This window comes from Narcine bancroftii, chromosome 2 (assembly GCF_036971445.1).
Source record: "Narcine bancroftii isolate sNarBan1 chromosome 2, sNarBan1.hap1, whole genome shotgun sequence".
Taxonomy (NCBI): domain Eukaryota; kingdom Metazoa; phylum Chordata; class Chondrichthyes; order Torpediniformes; family Narcinidae; genus Narcine; species Narcine bancroftii.
The window spans coordinates 144,135,234-144,156,796 of record NC_091470.1 but is presented as its reverse complement, the minus strand read 5'-3'; the positions used below and the strand labels follow the sequence as shown (position 1 = coordinate 144,156,796).

Below are 21,563 nucleotides of genomic sequence, written 5' to 3'. Positions count from 1 at the left end.
TTATTATCTGTGAGTATGCATACATTGCAAACAGATATTAATAGTTTTGAAAAGGTTTTTTTTAAACTAAACAACAAGATCAGTTTAATATTGAGAAAATTGGAAAAAACGGAAACTTTATTAAATTTGGAAATTCAGTAGAAAGAAACTATGAACAAGATTGATGATTTATAAAATTAAAGTCGAAGGAGCAATGTCCAAGAAGAGTTAAAAATTTTGAATAAGTTTTTCTTGAAAATAAACAATAATTTCAACTTAACATTGAGAAGATTGACAAAGTGGAAAATTTGGTATTAAATTGGGAAACACAGAAGAAAGAACTTATGAATAACATTGATGCTTTAGAAGATCAAGACCGAAGGAATTATGTTCAAGAAAATTTTAAAAGATTTGAAAAAAAAAACTTTTTTTGAAAGTAAGCTACAAATTCAACTTGAGACTGAGAAGAATGAAAGATTCGGTGTTGAACTGGGATGTTCAGAGGTGTTTTAATTTAGTGGATGAAATTCAGGAAGACTTGAAAAAAAATTTTTTTAAAACTTTTATTGATTGTAAACAATGTTTAACTCAGTGTTGGGAGGGTGGAAAGGGTGCAAAATTTAATATCAAGTTTGGATTTTCAAAAAAAAGTTTATGAATAGGATTGGTTAAATTGATGGACCGGGGTTTTATGGATATAAGAAATGATGATTTTTCGGTTTATACATGTATTTTGTCTGCCTGGGGGGGTGGGGGGGGAGGGGAGGGAGTGGTACTTCTGCTCCCGAAAGTCATATGCCACTTGTGGTTTATACCACACCCATTTGGGTTTTTGGGAATTAACCACCACAAGGTGGTTTCCTAAGGGGTTAGGGGAGGTGGGGGGGGGGGGGGGGGGGTGAAAATTTGAAAATTATTTAGTATCTATTATGTAATATTATACTAAGTCAATTTGAAATGAATGTATGGAGATACTATAAATAAATTTCGAAAAAAAAAAAACCTCATTAGATTGCAGTAGTTGGGGTCCAAGATTTCACACCACAATATAGACAAGTTGCGGAACAGATGGATATATGTCAGAGTGCCCACGGATAATCAAACCCAAATATTACCAGTTTTCGAAGGACCCGGTATCTAGAACTAACAATTTCAATGAAAGAAAGCAAATGCAATCTTTTAACATTGGTATTGTTACGAGCCCAAAGGACCCCAAAACCCAGTAGCAATAGACATTCACCAAGACAAATGGTTTTTAAAACAAAAGTTATTTTTAATCAACTTTAAACATGAAAATAGAATCAAACTTTAACTTAACTCTATACTTAACTAACCCAAATTAACCCCCTTCTAAGCACACATGTATGTAATGTGTGTGTAAATTTAAGAAAAGTTCTTTGGTTCACAGTTCAATCTCACTTCTTTTTCCAAGTTCCCTGGTTGCAGGCAATTCTTAGACTGTGCACAGAATTTAAAATGTATAAATTACACCAGGCTTTGGTGTTTGAAAGGTAAATGTTTACCACTCAGGAAGGTTCTTGTGGGGTTTGTAGAGAGAGATTTGTTGTTCCAGGATTTCCACAACTGAGGTACCACCATTAGTCACCTCAAGGTCTCGCTGATGAAACTTGCCCCATCAGGGTTTTACAGATAGTAGCCTCTTTCTTTCAGGTTACAACAGAGCTCCTTCTGTTCCATTTATTCCAAGAGAAACATCAGACATATAGCACTTCCAGCCATCCGGCACTCTGGAGCTTTTCATCAGTTTCAACCAGCTCGACCTGAGTTACACTGTTCTACTGCTTTTCAGTGTCACCCACACACAAGCTGAGAGGGCTTCTCTTCTCTCCCTCTCTCCAACTGAAACTTCCAGACAGCCCCATGTGACTCTCATTTGCAAAACCCCCACCTTCTTCAGCCATCAACAGGAGTTATCCTTCTGCTCAAGTTGTTGTCTTAGATAAACAAAACCCAGGTGGACCCACTCACATACCCTGCAGAAAGGTACTTGTAGCCAACCTGTCTCCAGTTCCAAACAAAGGTCATTCATTTTATGACAAGATTTCAACCAGCACCTACTTGTGAAAGGTGCATACATTCTCCAGAGATCTTCAGTATTTCTTCAGTCTTTCAAATAAGGTCTGTTTTAAAATGTGTGTATGTAACCTACTCTAAATCTTACCAAATTCTCCCCAAATATTACGAATTTCTCCCAAATTATTGATTCATTACAGTATTCTGAATTTTAATCAACTTATTTGCAAAATTTGGGGTCTACAGACACCTGCGCTATAAGCGATTCTGTGGATTAACGAATCGCATTCTAACGAGGTTTTACTGTATTCACACTGTGTGTTTCCGAGCTCTGGCAATTCCAAAATTTACTCAACCAAACTTCAGCAACGTATCACTTTTGTAAGCTGCAGAACTTTGTGCATGAACCAACGAAAGCCACATTCAGTAAACAAATTCAAATAAAATTTCCCATGAATGCAAAATCAGACAAGCTACATGGTAGACAAACATTGACAAGGTAAAGCACAGCCTGAGACTATGGACAACGTATTCAGCCACTGAAACAGTCCATTCCATATTGGCAGGACTGCTTGAGTTACAATTATATTTCCTGGTCTACAAAGACCTACAAAGACCTCTCAGTGGCCAACCATTTGAATTCCACATTCCATTCCCATACGGACATGTCTGTCCATGACCTGCTCCACTGTCAGGTTGAGGCCACTCCAAAACTGGAGGAACTGCAACTTGTATTGTGTCTCCAACCAGATGACATCAACATCAACCTCCAATTTTCAGTAATCTCCCACCTCAGTTTCCCTGATCTCTGGCTCCATACCTCTTTCTCTGTCCCCTTCCCAGCTACACGTTCTTCACCCCTTTGCATCTGAAAGAAGATTCTTAAGTGTGATTCAAGGAGTTAATTTCCTGCCATTATCAGACTCTTGAATGAATCTGTTGTCTATCTCGAGATAGACAAAAGACTCACCAAGGCAAATAGCGCCTTTGGAAGACTACACAAAAGAGTCTGGAAAAACAACCAACTGAAAAACCTCACAAAGATAAGCGTATACAGAGCCGTTGTCATACCCACACTCCTGTTCGGCTCCGAATCATGGGTCCTCTACCGCCATCACCTACGGCTCCTAGAACGCTTCCACCAGCGTTGTCTCCACTCCATCCTCAACATTCACTGGAGCACTTTCATCCCTAACGTCGAAGTACTCGAGATGGCAGAGGCCGACAGCATCGAGTCCACGCTGCTGAAGATCCAGCTGCGCTGGGTGGGTCACGTCTCCAGAATGGAGGACCATCGCCTTCCCAAGATCGTGTTATATGGCGAGCTCTCCACTGGCCACCGTGACAGAGGTGCACCAAAGAAAAGGTACAAGGACTGCCTAAAGAAATCTCTTGGTGCCTGCCACATTGACCACCGCCAGTGGGCTGATATCGCCTCAAACCGTGCATCTTAGCGCCTCACAGTTCGGCGGGCAGCAACCTCCTTTGAAGAAGACCGCAGAGCCCACCTCACTGACAAAAGGCAAAGGAGGAAAAACCCAACACCCAACCCCAACCAACCAATTTTCCCCTGCAACCGTGTCTGCCTGTCCCGCATCGGACTTGTCAGCCACAAACGAGCCTGCAGCTGACGTGGACATTTACCCCCTCCATAATTCTTCGTCCGCGAAGCCAAGCCAAAGAAAGAAAGAATGAATCTCACTTCAGAAAGATTATGTTGCCTTTGCTCTGTACTAACTGATCTCTCTCAGTAACTCTACTGTGTTTGACTTACTGCACTATATCTGGAATGTCTAGCCAGAATACTTGCATAACAAACTTTCTCAATAAACCATGTTGATGGGGGAGTCACATGATGGAGTAGTGGCTGGTCGGGAAAACCAGCCCTCTCCAGAAAAATAGGAAAAAAGTTAGGAAAGGACAAAGCACAACAAAAATAAAAGAAATAGAAGATAAAGTTACAGAGTAGAGAAAGAAGATGGTACCCAAGAAGGAGAAAGTAAAAACAACTGAAAAAATAAGTAGAAAAGTCACCAGAGAAGAAAGAAGAAGGCCTTAACTGAACAAAGGAACAACGAGCTGTGGTGGCGAGGAGCACCCGATCGAAGAGGTTAGTGCCTGCCCTGTGGAGTCGCGACCTCCCGGCCAGTGGACTTCGAAAATGGCTCTTGGAGCCAAACAAAAGTGCGCAACTGCGCAATCAAAGGAAAAAGAGGTCACCAATGGGAGGGGGTCTAAGCAGAGGAGCGGGCAGCCACAGTGCAAACAGCTGAGGGACGCCCACACCAGGGCGCTCAGCTGGAGGACAAGGAAGGCGGCAGAGGAGGGAGCAAGGAAACAGACGAGGGAGAAAGACGGAGGGGAGACCGACAAGAGGGTTAATGACGAGGCCCGACAGACAAGCAGCCCAGGAGGGGAGGACCAACAGCAAGAGGTCCAGCAAGAGGAGGCCCGACAAAGAGATACAAGCAGCTCATCAGAAAAAAACAGAAGAGACACAAACACACAGAGAAGAAGACACAAACACAGGTACAAACACAGAAGAAGAGGAAGAAGACGACCAAGATCTTCACAGAGAAATAGAAGGTAACCGATGGACAGAATATAAAGCTTTTTTTGAAGAACAAATGAGATCATTAAAAGAATGGTTGTCATTAGAATTTAGTGCAATTAAAAGGAAAATGAAAAGAACAGAAGATAAAATACAAAGTTTAGAGCTGGTCATGACAGAAATAGGGAAAAGAGTAGAGAATGTGGAAGAGCGGGAAACAGCTGTAGAAATGGAAGTTAATGATTTAAGAGAAAAACTGGAAGAAAGTGACAAAAAAATTAAAGAGTCACAAGAATTGTTATCTCAAAAAATTGACATGTTGGAAAATTATAGTAGGCGAAACAAAATAAAAATAGTGGGCCTGAAGGAGGGTGAAGAAGGCACAGACATGAAGGAATTTATAAAAGGATGGATCCCGAAGGTCCTGGGAACGACAGAAATGCAGGAAGAAATGGAAATAGAAAGGGCACACAGAACACTAGCTCCGAAATTGCAGACACATCAAAAACCAAGATCCATCCTAGTAAAATTTTTGAGATATACGACAAGAGAAAATATTCTGGAGAGGGCAAGGAATAAAGTTAGAGAAGATAATAAGCCATTGGAATACAAGGATCAAAAAATATTTTTTGACCCAGACATAAGTTTTGAACTCTTAAAGAGGAGGAAGGAGTTTAATACAGCAAAAATGATTTTTATGGAAAAAAGGTTACAAATTCATGTTAAGACATCCAGCCGTGCTTAAAATATTTATACCCGGGGAGCAAAACAGACTGTTCTCGGATCCGGAGGCAGCACAAGAATTCGCAGAAAGTCTGCAGGACAGAAGAAGAGATGAAGAGATGTAATAAGAATGAAGAACGATGATAAAATATATATAAAGCTGTAAAAACAGTGTATATGTAAAGAACTAAAGAGGGAAAAAAGAAGGAAGTAAGGGGGGAAAAAAGAGCTTTGTTATATATGTAAAAAAAGTGTTTTCTGGGGAGGACTGTGGGGAGAGGGAATAACCGTCACTGCAAAATCAGTTGACGCTTGCGAGCAAGATCGCAATCCAAATGGAAAAGGGAGTTGTGGTTGTCCGGTAAGGGATAAGGGGTAACTCAGAGAGGGGGGGAGCATTTGGGGTTAAGGTATTATTGAGTGTGGGAACTGTTGGGGTTTTTTATGTTTTAAATGTGTTGCCGTACATTGAGTTTAATAAGGGAAAACTAAGAGATGAAAATGGGATAAAGGGGGATAGGAGGTGGAAAAGAGGTGTAAGCAAGATATAAGATGGCCATGTTGAACTATATGACTATAAACATTAATGGAATACATAACCAAATTAAAAGGAAGACGCTACTAAATTTATTGAAGAAGGAAAAAATAGATGTAGCATTTGTGTAGGAAACGCATCTAACTGAAGTGGAACATAACAAATTAAAGAGAGACTGGGTAGGACACGTAGCAGCAACATCATATAATTCAAAAGCCAGAGGTGTAGCCGTATTAGTTAACAAAAATTTGCAATCAAAATAAAGGAGGAAACAATAGATCCAGCAGGGAGGTATGCAATGATAAAGTGTCAGATATACTCAGAATTTTGGAATTTGCTCAATATATATGCACCTAACGAGGAGGATCAAAAGTTTATGCAGGATATTTTTTTGAAGATTGCAGACACACGAGGAAATATATTGATAGGAGGGAAATTTAACCTTAATTTGGATCCATTGTTGGATAAAAGTGGACAAAAGACTAGTAAAAAGAATAAAGCGGCCAAGTTTATGGTTAAATCAATGCAGGAAATGAAACTTATGGATATATGGAGGAGGAAGCACCCAAGGGAGAAGGAATATTATTTGAGTAGGCATAAAACATACTCAAGGATTGATATGTTTTTGTTGTCGGCTCATATTCAAGGGAGAGTTAGAAAAACTGAGTATAAAACTAGACTACTATCAGATCATTCACTCCTGTTATTAGCAATAGAACTGGAGGACATCCCACCAAGAACATATAGATGGAGGTTAAACTCCATGCTACTTAAAAGACAGGAATTTAGAGTTTATTCAACACCAAATTAAAATATATTTTGAAATAAACACAGAATCAGTGAAAGACAAATTTATATTATGGGACGCAATGAAAGCCTTCATTAGAGGGCAGATAATAAGTTATGTGACTAAGATGAAAAAGGACTACAATCGGGAAATAGAGTAGTTGGAAAGGGAGATAGTAAGTACAGAAAAAGAATTAGTAAAAAGGGATGATATAACAAAAAGGAGAGAATTGGCGGACAAAAAAATAAAATACGAAACATTACAAACGTATAAGGTGAAGAAGAACATAATGAAAACAAAAGTATTACGAACTGGGAGAAAAAAACACATAAAATATTAGGCTGGCAAATTAAAACAGAACAAGCTAAAAGAACTGTATTGGCATCAAGGAAAAAGGACAAACAAATTACATATAACCCAACAGAGATATACCAAACTGAGAATGAGGGGAAAGATGAGAAAATAGAAGAGCTTTTAGCTAAAATTGAACTGCCAAAATTGCAAGAAGAGGAACAAAACAAACTAATAAAACCATTTGAAATATAGGAAGTCCAGGATATATTAAAAAAGCTGCCGAACAATAAAACATCACGAGAGGATGGATTTCCAATAGAATTCTATAAAACATTTAAAGAGTTATTAATTCCTCCTCTCCTGGAAGTAATGAACCAGGTAGAAGAAACACAAAACTTGCCAGATTCATGTAAGACAGCAATAATTACAGTAATACCAAAGACGGGGAAGGATCCATTAACACCAGCATCATATAGACCAACATTTCCACTTAACTCAGATTATAAGATAATAGCGAAATTGTTAGCAAACAAATCAGTCGATTGTGTACCAAAAATAGTAAAACAAGATCAAACTGGATTTATTAAGAAAAGACGAACAGCGGATAATGTCTGTAAACTTATTAATCTAATTCATGCAGTTCAAGGAAATAAGAAACCAACAGTGGCTGTTGTTTTAGATGCAGAAAAGGCCTTTGACAGAGTAGAGTGGAACTACTTATTTAAAGTATTACAGAAGTTCAATCTACCAGAAAAATATATAAATTGGATTAAAGCATTGTATAATGGACCGTTGGCGAAGGTAGCAGTAAATGGATGTGTATCGAATCAATTTAAATTAAGTAGGTCAACTAGACAGGGATGTCTATTATTCCCCTCATTGTTCGCCTTAGCAATAGAACCTTTGGTAGAACTGATAAGAATAGAAAATAAAATAAAAGGGATAAAAATAAAGAAGAAGGCGTATAAAATCAGCTTATTTGCAGATGACATCATAGTATATCTAACAGAACCAGAGATATCAATAAAAAAATGACATAACAAATTGAAGGAATATGGAGAAATATCAGGGTATAAGATCAACGCCAAGAAAAGTGAAGTGATGCCAATGAGTAATGCGGATTATACAGAATTTTAAAAAGAATCACTATTTAAATGGCAAGCACGAGCAATCCGATACCTAGGGATCAGGTTAGATGATAACTTAAGCCACTTGCACAAACTAAATTATCAGCCACTAATAAAGAAATTGCAGGAAGACTTAGAACATTGGAAAGAATTACCGCTAACGTTGATAGGGAGGGTAAACTGCATTAAAATTAATGTGTTCCCAAGGATACAATACTTATTCCAAACCAATTCCCTTAACAGAGAAATTCTTTAATGAACTTGAGAATAATAAGGAAATTTTTGTGGAAAGGGAGGAAAACGAGGGTAGCGTTAGATAAATTAACAGAGAGGCATAACCAAGGTGGTTTGCAGTTACCAAACTTTAGAAATTATTATAGAGCCGTACAATTAAGGTATTTATCAGATTTTTACCAGACATGGGAAAAACCAGACTGGACTAAGATAGAACTAGATAAAATAGGGGAGAAGGTAACAGAACATATACTTTATAAGTGGGATGAAAAATTGGTGCAATATAAAAGCTCACCAGTATTGCATCATTTACTTAATACATGGAAAATCCACTTAGAAAGGAAAAAAAATGAATGACCAAATACCAAAATTATTATTGACGCAAAATCCACTAATCCCTTTTACAAGAGATAACCTTCCCTTTAGAGCAGGGGTGTCAAACTCAAATTCACGGAGGGCCAAAATTAAAAACTTGGACTAAGTCGAGGGCCGAACTAAATATTTATTGAAAATTTTCAACAATTGTATAACAGATATGTGGTTGATATATGATTTTAATATTTGAACTTAGTTTTAAAGTGGATTTCATTTGTTAAATACATGTATTATGTTTGATTTAAATATATGTTTAAGGGTATTATTTTAGTATTGATATTTTTTTTGTTGTTAGTAATTTTTTTTGTTGTTAAGTTTTATCCTTTTTTTGTAAGTGGGGTTTTTTCTATTTTATTTACAACATTGTTACTTAATTCTTCACTCTTTATTTTGGGGGGAGGGTTGGACTAATTTTAAATTAGATGATTAATGTTGTGTTATAATTATTGGGGGGGTTAATTTGTGTAGTTTAATGATGTAGTATTCTAATTTTTATTATCTTATTTTTTATTATTTCTTTAAATGTAATTTTTATTTTATTCATGTCATAAAATTTTAAATAAAGTTTAAAAAAAAAGAAAATTTTCAACAACATCTGCATGTTTTCTCTTCTTTCAACATATGTAATGTTAAACTTTAGGATATAACTTTAGGAGGATAATGTTACAGGTCAGGAGTAGGTAGCTCAAGTTCACCCTTTGCTTGACCTGAGGGAAACATATTTGGTCCCTGTGGAGATGTAGTCAGCATTCACAGGCTGTGTCCATTTTGACCTGCATCAGGACTCAGCATTTCCTGCTCACTCCTCAGGCTCTAGGCCTCTATTCACCCTCGACCCACCATCCCTCTACCTGACCAGTCCTTTACCCAACCTCTACCCACCCCATCCTATACACGCCCCTCTACTGCCTCTCCCCTCAACCTGTTCCTCCCTCTACCCGTCTCTCACCCTCTAATCACCCCTCCCCTACTCGCCCTGCCCCTTCCCTTTTATCTCTTCCTTATCCACCCCTCCTTCTACTCATCCCTCCCTCTAACTGCCCCTCGCACCACCATAACTTCCCCTGCCCATTACTCCTCTCCTCCTCTGCCCACCCCTGCTTACCCACCTACTCAGGCCCAGCGCGCTGCCGATCAGCCTTTGCGGACAGCCACCATCTCTCTTCACGTGCAGGGCCGAACCAGCCGTCCCTGGGGTCCGCGCAGGTGCAAGCGCTGAAGGGCATTGCGACCGGGAGAAGTGCGCTCGCGCTGTGGAAGGGCCATCCGGTGCCAGTCACGCGGGCCTCGCGCTGCCCGGGGGCCGTGCGCAGCCTGCCATGCCCGTCACGCCGACAGGAAATCACAGGCGCTCGCCAATCCGCCGCACCGCTCGACAGGTGGGAGAAGTGACTGGTTGTGCAGGGAGCCTTCCAACTGGCTTGCCGGTTGATGACATCAACAGACTTCTCGTGTTACAATTTCTCGTGTTACAATGGGGAAGGATGTGCAATGAAGGGGGAGGATGGTGGGGGTGACATTACCAAAAACAGCATCGGCTCTCACTGCAGGGCGGGCCACCTCTAATACATCTTTGAAATGATCTTGCGGGCCAAATATTTGGCCCGCGGGCCAGAGTTTGACATGTGTGCTTTTGAGAATGGGAGAGAAAAGGAATCAAAAGAATAGAAAATTGTTTTTTGGGAAATCATTTATTAACGTTTGAACAGTTGAAGTACAAATATGGAATAACTCATGGTACAATGTTTGCATATCATCAATTGAAAGCTTATTTAAAGGATAAATTGGGAAACAGATTGAGATTACCTGAAGGAAGCAGCTTTGAATGTGTGATTACAGACACAATGATAATTAAAAGATTTATAACCAACATGTACATTAAGCTGCAAGATAGGAAAATGATTAAATAAGCTATAAACCTAAACAGAAGTAGGAAAAGGATTTAAACATAAAGATAAAAAATGAAATATGGGAAAAGTTATGTTCTGGAACTATGAAGAATACAATAAACACAAGGTTACACATGATACAGTATAATTGGTTACACAGGGTTACACATATCACTCCTCAAAAGTTAAAAGAATGGGATTCAACATTATCAGATAGATGTTTTTGCTGTAGGAAGGAAATGGGAACAACAGTACATGCAATTTAGACATGTGAGAAAGTGAATACGTTTTGGGAAGAACTAAATAAGATATTAAATAAAATCACAAAAAATAACATACCAAAAAATCCAGAGATCTTTCTTCTAAGTAACCTAAGAAGTAAAGAATTAGGCCTCAAACTGGATAAAGCGCAAAAAAAATTAATTATGATAGCCTGAGCAGTAGCCAACATCTTTTTCTTGGGGCGATTAGAAAATACCAGAGAGGACATCTGTATAAGGTGAGGGGAGGGAAGTTCAGGGGAAGTTGAGGTTTATTTTCCCCAAAGCATAGAGAGTAGTGTGTGCCTGGAATACATTGCCAAGGGTGATGGAAGATGGTACAATGGGGGCATTTAAAAGACTCTAAGAAAGGAACATGAAATATAATGAAGGATTTCATTGTTGAGAATTAGATTTGCAGAAGTCAGCAGAACATTGTGGGCCGATGGGTCTATATTATGCTATGATGATCAAATCTTCAGAAGCTCAGCATCAACCAGGACAAAGCAGCCTGCTTGGCTGTTAGCCCAACCTCCATCCTAAATATTCATTCGCTCATCAGCATAGTGGTTGCAGCAAGCTCCATTTACTAAACGCACTGCAGTCACTCACCAATCCTGGAGTAGGACCAGGGCAGGTGAATGTCACTCCCTGCAAGTCACCCTGCGGGCTGCCCCCACCCCCTGCAAGCTGCACACCACCCCCTGCAGGTCCTCCTGCGAGCTGCACATCACCCATGCCGGTCCCCCTCCGAGCTGCGCACCACCCCCTGCAAGTCACCCTCCAAACAGCACACCATTTTGGCTTAAAACCCCATCGCTGTCCCTACATCCTCACTGGGTCTAAATCCTGGGAACACAACAGTTGAAGTAAAGCTTCATAAAAATTTGTTAAAAACTGCAATATTGTAAAGCAAGTTTCACTCTCTCTCTTCCCTTTTCCCTGTCTTCTTTCACAAAGCCAAAATCAATTCTCACCTTTTTTCTTATCATAGCCATTTAACACCATTTGTCTGTTGGTCTGTACTACTTTCCCTCTCATTCCTCCACCTTTCTTTCTCCACTAATATCTTGAGGAAGGGCTCAGGCCCGAAATGTTGGTAATATATCTTTACCTCCTATCGACACTGTATGACTGGCTGAGTTGCTCTCACATTTCTGTCTTTTGACAGGCACGCTTAACTTGGGAAAACTGTTACAAGATCTAAAAACTGGAATTCCTCCAGTCCAGTTTGGATTGTGGAAGGAGGCAGCTCACCCATACGTCCCCAGGGGCTGAATGGAAAAGGGCAATTAATACACTATAAAAATTCATATTGAAACATTATTTATTTGAACATGCAAGTACCTTTATCTGCAACCCTTTGATCACAGTCATCTCCAAAAGTATAAAAAATTCCAACACCAAAGATGGAGAGGCTGAGACTTCTCTCCCTTGAGAGCAGGAGGCTGCTGGGGACCTTCTGGAGTGTTATTAAATTAGAAGGGCAAGGATCCCAGGGTAGAGAAATCCAAGACTCGATGCGCAAGTTTAAAGAGAGAGGGGAATGGGTGCACCTTTTAAATGAGCTACTAGAGGTGGTGGTAGAAGGAGGAATAATTGTAACCTTTAAAAGACTTTTATACAGGAAGGTTTTTAGAGGGATACAGCAAATCAAGACAATTGGGACTTGTATGGGTAGAAAACCTGTTAGCATGGCTGAAGGGCCTGCTTCTGTCCTGAAAGGATTCTTAAAACTGTTGCAACCAATAACGTAACATTCACTGATGGTGAGATAGTCACAATTCAGAGCAGCCTGATAACTTGAAAGGAGGTGGGTGGCATCACCAAAGGAAAGTTAGCAGAGACCATCTTGAGCAAACAAGCCAAGTGGTGCCTCATCCGGTTTTGTTAAGGAACCCCATCAGACCATCCTGTCTGAAATCAAAACACGACCCACCCACGCTTTCTCTTCACCACAGGGGCATTTTCCAAACACTCCTGTGGTTTCTCAGATGCCGTCAGTGTGCTCACTTCTGACAAGACTGCCTCTGTTCCAGGAAGTGTCTGTGTGTGTTTAGCTGCCAAAGGTAGCAGAGAGCAGGTCTGGTGGGAATAGACCACAGCCCTCCCCGGGGCAGGCAATCCGCACACAGCCGTCAACCCACACGCAGCCGCCGGCTCTGGGGTGCCAAATCCGCACGCAGCCGTCGGATCTAGGGCGCCCAATCCGCACGAAGCCATCGGCCCCGGGACGACCAATCCGCCAACTCCGCCCACCCCGAGCAACCGATTCAAAAGCTCCGACTTCTCCAGGTGACCAATCCACAGGCTCTTCCTGCCCCAGATGACTAATCCACATGAACCACCTGCCCCAGGCGACCAATCAGCACAGCTCAGTTTTCAGTGCTCGATCTTGGTGACCACTGACTAGAGAGACAGCACCGAGCAATCTTGCCATTTGTTTGAACCCACTGCACAGGTCCTCAGCAGGTCAGCCTGTGGCTATATTCCAGACAGAGGAACTGCAGAGGTGATATGCACTGTATAAAACTGCTCGATAGCCACAGTTCACCGCCCATTTATTCCTCATTAGCTCCGAGCACGTGTGAGCGTGTGTGTGTGCCGTTTATACAGTCACTGTAATTAAAGGCAATCAGAGCCTTGATAACAGGAAGGTGAGATGTGAGTGGGGGCAGTCTGTGTCTACATGGTAATGAGCTAGGGGGGTGGAGAAGGGAGGTTGGCTGACCACTTCACTGCACACAAGGTGGCAACGATGAAAAGGATAAAGAGAGAGCTTTGGGTTCTTCCCACTGCTATGTGGGGCTCCACAGATCTTGGAGAAGCTTCAAATGCCTGCAGAGAGCTTGGACATAGCGCTCACTCCCCATCCTTAAAGGATGCAGTGACGACCAGAGCACACAACACCTCTCCACGGCCAGACTAGAGCACCCCAACTCTGCAGAGGGAAGGGCACAGAGAGAGCAGTTGAACCTCGGGCAGAGGCCAACCTCTGAAAAGCCAGATCTCCACCAGTGAGAGTTGCCATCCTGGGACATGAGCTCTCCAGTCTGTGCCTTGGTCGCAGTGATCAGAACCAAATGAGGTTGATCTCAGTGCCATCGAGAAGGAGAGAAGATCAACCTGCCAAATCTACACTGAGAATCACCTGCAAGAATACTGTCACAAAGTCTTTCACATCAACATCGATTAAATCCTCTGCTCCCTTCGCCAGCTGCTTTCATCCCATATGCATGCAATGGGGTCTGCCCTGTTAGAAACGGTGGCAGTTAATGTTTTTAGTGAAGACCCCAAATTTCATGCACAGCAAATTGTGCAAAGTCATTCCCATGAACTCTAATAAGCAGTCACAGACCATGGTGTGCTGGTATTGCATGGCTTAACTCACTCACCCGATGCTAGTTATTCCACTTTCAAAACGCAATCCATGGTTGCATTTCAGCTTTTAATACAACACAGTGCAGAGGTGCAGACCCTTTGGCACACATCTGTACCCAAAATATCTTTAAACAGGAATGTCTACAGACGCTGTGATTGTAGTGCAATATACATCTCCCCTGCTTTCACGTGTTTGCATCCTATACCTGCATGCCAAAGGTGCTGAAATAGGTGGTTTGGAGCTTTCTTGGATAACATACCGAAATGGCCACAGCTCTTCCACAAATGGCAGCTCTATCATGGGCTAACTACTGAGCTGAAGGTTAAGCTGCAGAATGCAGGGGGCGGGGGGTTGGAGGGGGAGAGAGAGAGAGAGAGAGAGAGGGAGAGAGAAAGGGAGAGAGAGAGAGAGGAGAGAGAGAAAGGGGGGAGAGAGAGAGAGAGAGAGAGCAAGCGCAATGCTTTAACAAAAGCAGAGACTGCCCTCTTGTGACACAACACTAGAAGCATTCAGAAGTACAAAAACTGCAGATGCTGGAATAGAACGCAGAACAGTACAACACGGAACAGGTCCTTTGGCCCACATGTATGTGCTGAACTAAATTAAAATTCTGTCACTTGCACATGAGAGATATCCCTCCCTCCATGTTCATGTAGAAACCTCCTAAATGCTACTCCTGCATCTATTAAATCTTGAGCAAACAATTGAGTTGCTGGAGGAACTCGATATCCATGGGTCAGTCAATGGTTTAGGTCAGGACAAAACTCAGAGCTTTGAACCCACTATAATAATTTTCACAAATAAATATATTTGCTCTGACTTGCTTCTTGAAACACCATTTGCATGCTTGGATTATTCTTCTGTTAATCCCCAACCTGGCAAATGTTCATGGAGGGTTCAGATATCGATGATCTTTGACACCCAATTGTTCAGCAAGTCTCTGAGAGAACCCCAAATCCTTGCTGAGATAGAGAGACGTTTTGGACTTTGGCTAAACCCAATCTGCAGGAGAACTCAGCAAAGTCCATGGGAGAAAAAGAATGGTCAGCATTTTGGGCCAGAACTGTCCATCAGGACTGGAATACAAAGTGGAGAAGTCAGTGCAAAGAAGTCAAGGGTACGTATGAGATTGGTGAATTTAGGAGAGAAGAATGATGGACAGAGGCAGAAGACATACAAAGGAAGAGAGTGAGAGAGAGAAAGAATCCAGTGGAGGTGGAGGGGGATGAAACCAAAGTGGGTGTGAAATTTTGATGATCGTGGGCAAGTTGTTTGGAATGGACGTTTCCATATGGAACTGTGAGAGGAGGGCCAAGAATGGGTAGGGTAACAGGGAAGAGCAGATGGGAGGAGTAGGGACAGGGGAAATCCTATCTTCATACCATTGGGCTGAAGACTGCCCAGCCAAAATATGAGGTATTGCTCTTCACTATGGCAGTGGAGAAGGCACAGTTCAGGCATATGAATGGGAAAGGGAGTGGAAATGACAGCAACCCGCCAAAGATCATATATTCATCAACCATGAGGGAGTTCCAATCTGAATCATCGACCAATCTTTCCATAACTCCACACTTGTCTTGTTTTTAACTGCTGTGCTATGAGTCACTGATCTGCTTGCAAAATGAACTTTATCAATGCACCTCGGTACACGTGACAATAATCATCCGTAATGTTTCAGTGCCACTTACTTGATGCAGCCAACGATGACTTGAGTTAACGGATAGATGAGCGGCTCCAGAACTTCATTGGGGTAAAGTGTACCCAGTAGACGACACCAGAGAAATAAGCAGTGAACGAACTGCCAATTGTAGACAGACTGGTAAGTCTCCTGCAAATAGTAGTAAAGGAGACAAGTTTTAGTCAAAAGAGTTTTTAATATTTACAACACAGTGGAAGCCGATTCTGACCATTTAACCCCATGCTGTTCAATTATGCCCAAATTAACCTACAACCCCCATACGTTTTGGAGGGTGATAGGAAACCAGACCACCCAGGGAAAGCCCATGCAGACGTGGAGAGAATGTACAAAGTCTTTACAGGCAGTGCCAGATTTGAATCCTGGTCACTAATGCTGCAATGGCATTGCGCTAACCGTGCTACCCTAGACAAGTTAAAATCTTATTTTAATCCAATAGAACAGTTAGAGGTAGCGTAATGGTGCGGCTGGTTGAGCTACTGCCACAGACACAGGCGGGAAAGTGGAGCTGAGTCCATAGCCAGATCAGCCATAGTGGAGAAAACACGACAGGCCAGATGGCCAATTCCTGCTCCCATTTCTTACGTTTCATCCTGACCCCCAAGGGGTTGAATGTGTGTGGTTTGTAAGTTTCCCTACAAGTGGTAAACACACCAGTTAATGAGTCCAATCAATATTTCTGGTTTTGCCAAATTACTCGTCTAGAGCAGCCATTCTCAACCTTTGTTTTGATAGTCTCCTTCGGACTCTGCTCAGTTTATGGGTCCCATTCCCGCAAAGCAGTCAAATTTTGGTACTTCTCTCCCACCGTCTAAATAAAAACCTTAAAAATATTATTTACGTTACTTGAGGTGAAAAGAAAACAAGGCTTTTACTTAAATGTGGTGTTAACCCCTAGGGCTCCGCTTGAGTATGGCTTATAGAGTAATAAGGCCCCCTTGGGAGCCACAGCACATATAAGGGGGAATCTCAGACTGAAATCATAAAATATTTTATGAAGTCCTTAGGAGAGAAGTACAGAAGAAACCAACTAAATGTGCCTGCTTCACAGGGAAGGGGGCACGTAAACTTTGAGCAGAGTCCTAAGGGGACCATAGGCAAAACAAAAGTTGAGAATAACTGATCCAGAGAATCAGGGGAACACTCCCTTCAGCCCACTACATCTGTGCTGAAAAGGATGCCAAATTAAAATGTAGCTCTAATTAGTAGTCATTAGAATTGGAGGATTGAGGACACATCCGTGATATAAAAACATGATAAATCATGTGTAACTTTTTTCTTGATGGTCATGGCACTTCGGAGATGGATAGCCAGCTGTCTAATGTAGACGAACGCGTGTTGATAGGTGATGTGATGGTCCAAAGCGTACATCTCCGTCAAGCTACGTTGCATGAAGTTGATCATAGGGAGCACAGTCGGTGATGTAAATTTACAGTTCTTCACGTAGGCCACATACATTTGCTGGAGAAAGACAGAGGACATGAATTTACCCATGCATCAGCTTCTCGTATCTGGTTTTGAACAGACGCTTAACATCCTCGCATTCCTTGGACAATGTTGTCTCTCTTACTTTCCTGCAATACTGTGCCTGCAGCATTCCCCCTGCAGTTATTGACTTCCTTAAAGCTCATGCTGGCAGGACAAGTTGACCCACATATTCAGTGGGAGTGATGCCTAGGAAGCCGACAACTCTTGGGTGGAGGACAGACATTTCAGCACACACTGGAGATCTGTCCAGGCAGCTTGATAAACTGCTCAGTAACATTCCCTGTGGTGTCTATCGCACATTTACCATTGGTATAGGTTGCTTCCATATTCCAAAAGTTAAAACCTTATTTCAATCCAATGGAACAGCTAGAGCCACCTCTCTGCTGCCACTGGTCGAGCAACTGCCACACAGCACCAGAGACAGATGAATAGGTTCCAGAAATCAGAGACCTGGACTACTTATACAATGTTCGAATAACAGTAGAGCCTATGGAACATTTAAATTTGTTTATCTTTTTTTTAATTTTCCTGGTAAATATTTTTTTAAATCAAAATGATAACATGTTTGATGTTGAAAACCGTGCCACCCAATTACACAAAATCTACTAAACGTGTACGATTTGGAGGACGGGTGGAATCCAGAACACCAGGGAAAACCATGCAGGTCACAGGGAGAATGTACAAACTGCTTACAAACCGTGCTGGATTCGAACCTGTGTCACTGGTGTTGTAATAGCATTGTGCTCACCGTTACCCGAATGAGACTCATCATGAGACAGCTGAGTCACCGCAAGGACTGACTGCTTCCTCAATTCAAGGACAATTAGGGATGGACAATGAATGCTGGCATTACCAATAACTAAATCCTGCGGCTCACGACTTGACTGCAACTCCTTAACAAACAAGGTTCACCACCAATCACTCACCTTTTTCAACTACTCAAGCATCCTTCCTCGGGACTGATTACATCCCTGGGGACTTTTGAAAAGCCACTGTATTGGATCTGGGAGGTGTACTCCACTCAAGACCCAAACAGTAACAGATACCTTCAAGTATCAACTCCAGTCTCAGGTTACTGCTGTCCAAGCCATAATGTAGTTTCAACAGGCAGTCACCAAGGCCTCAGAAATCAAAATCAAGATACAAATTCACACCAGAAGATCTGTACTATAGAAGCATCAAAATTCCTGCTAGTGTGACTATATATACATCTATATTTTTACATTTATAATCATAGCATTTTGAGGCAATTTTACCATTATAGTTGGTTATTTTGTGTGGCTCCAGTGAGTAAGAATTTTGGTAGATAAAATTTTTTTAAAGATTTCGGATAAATGATGATATCCAAAACAAATCAGAAATCCTCATTTATCTGAATATTTTTCAGAGCCAATTGACCAGCGATGTTGGGCTCCCGGTGGAAGCGGGATCCTCGAGCTCCTGGCAGCAGTGGGGCCTCAGTAGGGATGCGTCAGCCGGCATTTTATTCGGTGAGAATTAAATGTTATTTTAATGCTTAAAAAGCCTTCCCTTGTTGTTTGTTGATGTTTAAACACTGTTACAGGTGATTTGCTGTTGCTACTGGGCTGTTTTTCAAAAATGACCAGTTCTCCGAAAAAAACGCTTATCCAAGAGAGGCCTGGCCCCAACCATTTTGCATCATTGGAGTTGTACTGTACAATTAGTGCAATTTGCTAGGTTGGAAACAAAACTTTATCATTTTTACAGTTACATATAATGACAACATGATAGGCAGTCACTGTATGTAGTTGTTGAGATGAGTCGGTCACTCCCATGTCAATCAATCTTGGTGACCACACTGCTGTTAATGACAAGAGATTTAGGCATATTATGTGCATCTGTCCTTCATTTAGTGCTTTTGTTTTCCGGGGGAAATTACCCTGCTTTTATGGGGAGATGTTGCTGTAGTTTCTGCTGCCTTTTCTCCTGAGGATGTTGAATTTGTTTATACCAGCCATTCTCAGCCTGGGGACCACAGCACATTAAAGTGGGGGGGGATCCAAGGACTGAAATAATAATATTTGTTATGTTTTGTATAGTTGGAAGAAAACAACTAAACTTGATTGCTCCACAGGGAAAGAGGCCCATAAACTTTGGACAGAGTCCTAAAGGGGCCATGGGCAAAAGTAGGTTGAGAATGAACAGTCTCCCATGCTCAGTTTTGTTCGCCCCAAAACATTCATTACCTTCAGCACCAGATTGAGATAGATGTCCTTCTTGAGCCTGCATATCTTGTTGAGGATCAGGAAGGCTAACACTCGCACCGTGTCATCTCCCATACTCCAGTGTGCTATCACTTGCTAGAGGGTAGAAAAGTAAAAGATGGATCCAGTGATAATGAACCAGGAGCCACAAGACTTACAACAGTTGCACCCCTCCACCATCAACAACAAACTCAAGAGACTCATTTAAGGACTTACTTTGCACGTTATTTATTATCGAATATTTAATTTCATGTATTTCACAGTCGGTTTGCACTTTCTCTCTTTTGGAAATGCATCTTTTCTTGAGTAGTTTTTAAAAATTTTTTAAATCAAAAAACATCTACAGCACTACAGAAGCCAATTCGAGCCATTTAACCTGTGCCTCTCAATTACACCCAAATTAATCTACAACTCCATGTTTTGAAGGATAGGAGGAAACCAGAGCACCCGGGGAAAAACCCATGCACAGGGAAAATGGACAAACTCCTTACAGATAGCGCCAGATTCAAACCAAGATTGCTGGTGTTGTAATAACATCATGCTAAACTCTACACTAACCCATGTTGCCCGTAGAAAAAAAGTTTGTCAGTCTGAATTTTGAACTATACTGGAAAAAGTTATCATACATTTAGTCCCCGACTTACAACCGTTATTGGAACCAAAGGATCAATTGTATCTCTTAATGCACGCAAGTCAGAAATTTGCCTGTGCACATGGTGGACTGAAGTCTTAAAGCAAACTTTTTTTTAAAAATCAAATCTTTCTTTCATCAGAGATTTTTGTTGTATTTGACAAACTATAACAAGGAATGTAAGTACTCCACCCAAAGTATGAGTACTTACCTTGTTCGTCTGTTTTCCGGATCCATAGGCTGGGTGAGGCGGTCTTGATTCCTGTGCGCATGCATGAGTCTTCAGTTGTCACATGCACAGTAGATCCACGTATTGGAGTTCAGGAGCTGCATGCACGAGAGTTAAGGGCGTAAAATCAATATCATCAGGCCGCTTATCTCTTGTGCATGCGCCGAGTGAACTCCAAAACGCGGACCCACTGCACACGCTCCAACCAAACTTCAAAACGCATACCCACTGCGCATGCACCCACCATACATGCGCCAACCTAAGACTCACTCATGCACACAGGAATCAAGATGGCTGTGCCCAGCCTATGGACTCCAGAACGCCGACTAACAAGAACGCACATTTCGGCTCTTAAATGCTCTGTATCCGTTATAGTTTGTCAAATACAACATAAACAACGTAAACTTTATATTTTTTCTTATATTTTTTTTTAATCCAGCCACATGTGCAGATGACGCAAGTCGAGTAGGTCGTAAGTCGGGGAAAATCTGTATTTCGAGCTGCAAAACTTGCATCTTTTCCATTTTAAATTACTCAGGTATTTTATATTCTGCAACAAAAAAGTTTCCTCCACTTCAGACCTACCTCAACCCACTTCCCCACTCTTCACCATCTCCCTCAAGTGCAGATACCCTGGAATCTACTGCTCTCAATTTTCAACACAATCAATGACTGATCAAGTGCTCCAGGGCCAGGTATGGTTGGGGCCAAAAGCAGCATTAGTTAACACTTGCTTCAGGCCCCTGGAAGAGTTTAATATGGAGCACCAGAGCTGGAGAGAAATTCAACTGGAGACGCAAGAGACTAGATGCTGGAATTTGTAGCAAAATACAATCTGCTGGAAGAACTCAGCAGATCAAGCAGCATCCTTGGGAGAAAAAGAATGGGCAGCTCAATTCATCATCAAGGCTCGAGTTTTGAGTAACAACTTGAAAAATTGGAATCCTCCAGCTCTGGAAAAGCTCTTCTCCGAAATTTAACAAAATTGGGATCTTCATAAAACTTCTCTAAACAATGAGACACAGATTTTACTTTTAAAGCATGCAGTTTAAAATCAACCTCTTCGTAATTATCTCATTGGAAATTTAGTCAACTTAACAGATCAATGAGCATCTAACAGGTTC

The 21,563-nt window shown here is 41.5% G+C and overlaps 1 protein-coding gene across 3 annotated transcripts in view; it reads right to left on the bottom strand.

The window, feature by feature from the left end:
• The window catches only part of noc2l (NOC2-like nucleolar associated transcriptional repressor), a 147,271-nt gene that overhangs the window by 92,399 nt on the left and 33,309 nt on the right, over positions 1–21,563 (bottom strand). For all 3 annotated transcript variants that reach the window (XM_069918378.1, XM_069918379.1, XM_069918380.1), the window contains exons 9-11: positions 19,562–19,675; positions 17,139–17,327; positions 15,859–15,998 (exon numbers count right to left, since the gene is read on the bottom strand). In XM_069918378.1, the coding sequence (XP_069774479.1) occupies positions 15,859–15,998; positions 17,139–17,327; positions 19,562–19,675 (443 nt within the window). The remainder of the gene's footprint in view (positions 1–15,858; positions 15,999–17,138; positions 17,328–19,561; positions 19,676–21,563) is intronic.